General features: G+C 47.9%; 1 protein-coding gene across 1 annotated transcript; it reads left to right on the top strand.

Annotated features, from left to right (window-relative positions):
• Positions 1-285: 285 nt before the first annotated feature.
• plex9.2 (PML-like exon 9.2) lies at positions 286-6096 on the top strand. Its single transcript, XM_061722393.1, has 3 exons — positions 286-472; positions 572-623; positions 5489-6096. Exons 1-3 carry the CDS (start codon positions 467-469, stop codon positions 6016-6018), a joined length of 588 nt encoding a protein of 195 aa, XP_061578377.1. The 5' UTR covers positions 286-466; the 3' UTR covers positions 6019-6096.
• The last annotated feature ends 395 nt before the right edge of the window (positions 6097-6491 follow it).

The raw sequence follows: 6491 nt of genomic DNA, 5'->3' as shown, positions 1-6491 counted from the left end.
AGTCAGTTTGATTATTTATCAGAATTGAGTGTAGTTATGGCTCTGGCAACTGTTCTTGAGTCTGTTTGTGCATGATTTCAGCGTCCTGAAACGTCTGCCTGATGGCAACAGTTCAGAGAGTGAGTGTCCGGGGTGAGATGGTCCTTAATGATCTTCCTGGCTTTCCTGAGACACCGGGTGTTGTACAGCTCCTCCTTCTTGTTGTTGAGTTTCCGCGGGACTAGTCAAAGTCCAGGGCTGTTTTTTGGTCCCAGTCCGTCCCTGTGTGCAGGCGGGTCGGTTGTGCAACGCGGCGCTGCACAGTCACTGACGGGGCTGTTGAGCAGCTACGATGTGACTCACCAGGACAGAAACCTCACGGGTTTCATGACTCACCAGGACAGAAACCTCACTGGTTTCAGTTCTTCTGAAATGAAAGTGTGTCGGGTTCGAGGAGCAGCAGACTCACTTCCTTCCCTCCTCAGCAATGACGGTGAGCAGCTTCCCCTCCAACACTTTTAATCTCTGAACTGGTTCAAACACATGATTTTGTGGAGTTTTGACTGAAAACGGTTCATGTTTTCCTCCACAGACGACCGGAACCCGGACCGTGGTGTTCTTCGACCTGGAGACCACCGGCTTAGGTAAGACCCTTCACCCTAACCCTTCACCCTAACCCTAACCCTAACCCTAACCCTTCACCCTAACCCTAACCCTAACCCTAACCCTTCACCCTAACCCTAACCCTAACCCTAACCCTATCCCTTCACCCTAACCCTTCACCCTAACCCTAACCCTTCACCCTAACCCTTCACCCTAACCCTAACCCTTCACCCTAACCCTTCACCCTAACCCTTCACCCTAACCCTTCACCCTAACCCTAACCCTAACCCTCACCCTAACCCTAACCCTAACCCTCACCCTAACCCTAACCCTAACCCTAACCCTCACCCTAACCCTAACCCTTCACCCTAACCCTTCACCCTAACCCTTCACCCTAACCCTTCACCCTAACCCTAACCCTCACCCTCACATCTTAGAGAGGACTAGTTTAACTGATGTTTTACTGCAAAGAGCCACATCAACTACCCATGATCCCTCACTCCTTGCTCTCTCTGAGATATAAATAAATAATATATAATAATAATAAATAAATACCATTATAAAACGGAAAAGTGAATCTCATTGGTTGTTAACTTTGGTATAATGAGCATATTTGTTACCCTTTCCCTGCATGTGCGTTGAGTTTACTGCTGCTGTACAAAGTGAATTTCCCCATTGAGGGAGAAATAAAGGACAATCTTTTCTTATCTTATCTTATCTTATCTTATCTTATCTTATCTTATCTTATCTTATCTACCACGGCTTCTATTCTAAAGCCTGATCAAAGCACATCATTCCGCGTCAGGGAAGCAACAACGTATCCATGACAACAACCAACTGTTACATATTTGTTGACGGTTACAGCAGGTAGTAAAAAGTAGCTGGTGTTAAATTTAATTTTTTTATTTTCGTTAACAATTAATTAGACATGTTGACGGTAAACGTTGATCTCCGGGGAGGAGCTAACGATGGATGAATGGATTGAGGATTTCCTGTCTCCGACATGCAGAGACAGGATGGCACCGCCAGAAGGCGCCCCAGGCTGCACGGCGAGCCCCGCCAGACCCGGGTATCCCAACCCACCTATCCCAGGCCGGTGAGGGGACGCGGGTGATGTGGGACTCCCTCCCGACCCTGGTGTTGAGTGCATGTGATTAATGCCATAAAAACAGGGAGGGGGAGGACAGGGTATCATGCTGACAATGATCCCCCCCCTTCCAGAACGCTAAGCATCCTTGTTAAATGTCTTTATTAAATGTTGAGTGTGCGGTGTCTAAGATGTTGTTAAAACCGTGAGGCGGGGAGAACCAGGCCACGCGCAGACCCATCGCCAGACCTCAATCTTAAGGGGGGCATATCAACTGCATGGGGGGGCACCATTACTTCAGCCATATATTCGCGCAGCACTGATACACGTAGCCATCACGTTGAACATAACCAACAGTAAATATGACCAGCTATATACCCGATATAGCATAATTCCTTGCAATTTTAAGCATAACATCAAAGCAGTATCCACAAAACATTGAAGCAATATCCACAAAACACTTGACTATGCAACATAGATGTAACGCCAGAATCATCTCTCAAACTGAAAAAGCATCACGGCGGACCGCGGTTGAATTGGTTTGATATTGGATATTCGACATTCAACACCCATAAAACTTGTGATACATACCACTGATTTTGGTCAAACCACTTGTGATGTGTTCATGGTCATCTAGACCATATATCACAAAACAGTAATTATTAAAAAATCATATAAAAAAATCATATATATGGGCTGATTTAAAAATCATATATATGGGCTGATTTAATGTGGTTTTACTGAATTCAACACCCATAAAACTTGTGATACATACCACTGATTTTGGTCATATTGCTTGTGATGTGTTCATGTTCATCTAGACTATATATCACAAGAGAGTAATTATTATAAAATCATATTATGGGCTGATTTAATGAGGTTTAATTAATTCAACACCCATAAAACTTGTGATACATAACACCGATTGTTTTATGGGTGTTGAATTCATTAAACCACATTAAATCAGCCCATATATATGATTTTTAAATCAGCCCATATATATGATTTTTTAATAATTACTGTTTTGTGATATATAGTCTAGATGACCATGAACACATCACAAGTGGTTTGACCAAAATCAGTGGTATGTATCACAAGTTTTATGGGTGTTGAATGTCGAATATCCAATATCAAACCAATTCAACCGCGGTTCACGGCGGGTGCATTTTAAAACAGTCAACAGAGGGATATGCATTTCCATTACACACACGCGCGCGCACACATATACACAAAGGCACACGGACTTTGATCCTACTTTTAGTGGAGGCAGCGCTGTCCTCTTATTAGTCCATCCTGTGTCAGTACAGCGGGAGGCGGTGTCGTGTCAAAAAGTGATTGCCTGCCAGAATCTGATTTGTGGCCGCGGGAGCGCGCACAGCAGCCCGTTGAGCGATAGCGCTAAAACGTCAGATCTTCAGATTATGAAGCTCAAGAATGAGATCAAGTCATATTTAGGCAGAAACAACTTTTCATTAACTGTATTTGGCCTTCAATCAATTTTTGGCAGGTGAAAATGCCTATTTTGTGTTGTAATGGTCCTTTAGAAGAGTTAAAAGCAATCCTGTGAGCTCTAGTGTTTATATTATGAAGCTCAAACATGAGATCAAGTCATATTTAGGTAGAAACAACTCATTAACTGTATTTGGCCTTCAATACATTTTTGGCAGGTAAAAAGACCCATTTTCAGGGGAGAAATCAGATTCTGGCAGGAAATCACTTTTTGGCACGACAGTCCATTTTCCATCTTCGGGGGGGACCGGGGTGTTGGTCATTTTCTTCGCCAAGAACTCACAAGCCACAGCATATTCAGATTCAACCACATCAGCTCCAGCTAATGCCAATAGAGGGGTTACCTTTGATGGGTCCATTAAATTATTCTCGGCCTCTGGATCCAGAGCAGCCAGTGCGCCTATGAGCTCGCTGCTGCGCTCTCCAAAACGCGCATCCATCTCTCCTTGCACAGCATCGATGACACTGTAAAATAGCCTCTTGAACTCGGTCTTTTCGTCTAAGTCACTCTGTGCTTGCCCAATGGTTTCTTCAACTGCAAATTCACGGAGGTTCTTGTTAACTGTGCGTCTTCTCTTGCTTGGACCCGGGCCGGTCACTGGCACAGCCTCGCTGGCCGTGACTGGAGGAGCGCAGAGATCTCATAGCGCAGCAAATTCATTTTCTGTGCGCAGTGTCTTCACACAGTCAGAAGCGTTATTCACAAGTGTCACTGCAGTGGACAAGTCCATATCTTCGCCAGCGAAAACTAGACCGCAGATTCATTCATTCATTCCAATTGCGCGGTAACGGTTATTGACGTGGGCTACGTCAAGTACGTAATCTGACGTTTTGGCCGCAGTGTAAATTTCCCAATCAAACATAAACACACCATTCTTATATTATATTTTTTATATTTTAGTGATAAAGAGAGCAACATTAGTATTTTTAACTAAAAAATAGCCTAATAAAATAAAGATTAAAAAAATGTTTGTTTGTTTTTTACGCGTCCCCAGTGGGGGGGCACACCCGTCGCTATGGGCGGGCCCGGCCCCCTATGGCCCGCCCATAGCGACGGGTGTGGCCACGCGGGACAATGTCCCCCATGCCCCGGACCCCCCGACCCCTCGACTAGGTGCGAATCGTGTCGAGGAGGGGGAGCGGAGGCCGAAGCCAGGAGGCTGGGCCGCCGCGCCCGCCCACGCCCGCCCACGCCCGCCCGTGCAACCCCGGCCAGGGGAGGCCCGCCCCCCCGGACCCGGCCCCACCCCCCCCCGGGGCCACCCCGGCGGACACCCCAAAGGCCCCGGAGTCCCCACAGACGCAGGAGCATGCGGCCCCCGCCCAGCGACGGAGGACCAAGGCAGCAATGCCCCCCCAGTGCAGCCACCCCCCACTCAGGCAGGGCCGGGCCCTCCGAGTGGGACGCCCACGGCCCAGCCCCCCCCGGAATGGACTAGAGACGCCCGGGCCACAGCCGAGGCCACCCCCAGCCACCCCCCCCACCGCCATGAGGTAACCCCCCCCATAGACCCGCAAGGCCCCCACCGGCCAGGGACAGGGCCCCACGGTCCCCCAGGGGCCACCAGCGGCCCGCACCCCAGCCCCCCCAAGCCGACCCCCAACCCCAAGGACTACGAGATCACCACCCCCCCGCCCCCACTAGGTAACGAAGCCAATAATCGGGGACCACAGAGAGAATGCAGTTCAGCCGAATGTTGTTCAGTGGAGGCAGACATTATCTCACTACTTTGCGATACATAAGGCGGTGAGAACCAGGTGTATCTGGTTAGATTCCATTTGAATGTCTCCCATGTGACCTAATATGCATGGGGCACACTGGAATTCTGTAGTTGATCCATGTGGATAAATCGTCACAAATCTCCATCCAGAACCTCCGTACCGGTGTACAGAACCATAAAGCATGCATATAATTATCAGGAGTGTTCTCTGTGCACTGTGAGCAGAGGTGACAAAACCCATATGGAACATCCTTTTTCCTGTATTTTATGAAGAACTTTGTACTGTACAAGTTGTAAATTTGGGTTCTTAGTCATAGTGAAAGTATTTTAAGTTCTTGTTTAACCACCTTCAATACCTGTGTTATGATTTTCCCCACAATAATATAAAGTTGTATCATCCGCAAACAGAATACACCTTAGCAATGTGGTTACATTAACAAGATTTTTAATAAACAAAATAAACAGTTTTGGCCCTAGGACCGACCCCTGAGGTACTCCACACTGTATGTACTGTAATTCAGCTTCATTGATTCCTGGACGTTATGTCAGGGTTTCAACATCGTCCTGAAAACTCTTTTTCTCGTCTCAGACACGTCGACGTGTGACATCGTCCAGCTCGCGGCGGTTTGTGGGACCGAGGTTTTCAGCCGCTACGTCCTCCCTGGCCAAGACATCGACCCCGGGGCCACCAAGGTCACCGGTCTATCCGTCTCCCCTGAGGGTCAGCTCCTCCTCCGTGGGGTTGCCGTGGCAACGGTTCCCCTCGGTGACGCGCTCGCCTCCTTCCTTCACTTCCTGGGCCAGTTCAACCGCCCCGTGCTGCTGGCGGCCCACAATGCAAGGCGCTTCGACGCCCCCATCCTGACCAGAGTGCTGCAGGAACATGGCCTTCGGGAGCAGTTCCAGGATCTGGTTTCTGGATTCCTGGATACACTCCCACTCAGCCGGAACCTCCACCCGGATCTGGACCGTAACAACCAGCCTTTTCTGGTCCAGCTCTTCCTGGGGCGGCAGTACGACGCCCATAATGCCCTGGAGGACGTCCGGGCTCTGCAGGAGCTGTACCAGGTCTGGAACCCCAACCAGGAAGATGTCTCCAGATGTAGCTCCCAGATCTGAGCGGCACCTCGACGGTCCGTCAGGCTGCTTCATTCAGCTCAAATGTAATGATCTTACAAGAATAAAGGTGAAAACGTTTGTCCTCCTCTCAGTCTTCTTTACTTCTGTATGTTTATTTTTTATTTATTAAGTTTATTTGTCTCAGGAACAATGTACAAAATGACATTAGTCTCAGAGATGAGAAAAGATGCTTTGCACCGGATTTAGCTTACTAGCTACTTTCCATCTGTAGTCCCTGGGCAGGTATGTGGATAATAAAAGGTGGAGAGAAGTCATCTGGCCCGCGGGCCTTGAGTTTGACACGTGTTTTAGTATTTAGTATGTAAATATGTGTTTATCATTTTATAAATATGATTTAGTTAGTGAGTAAAGCTTTTATGTTCATGTTTTTGTCTAAAGTCACTGATTGACGTGTTTCCTCCCCGAGAGTCTGGTTCTAGTTGTACATCTTCAGTACAACAGATTGGAGCTTG

Source organism: Cololabis saira, chromosome 5 (assembly GCF_033807715.1).
Source record: "Cololabis saira isolate AMF1-May2022 chromosome 5, fColSai1.1, whole genome shotgun sequence".
NCBI lineage: Eukaryota > Metazoa > Chordata > Actinopteri > Beloniformes > Belonidae > Cololabis > Cololabis saira.
This window is presented reverse-complemented; position numbering and strand designations above follow the sequence as displayed.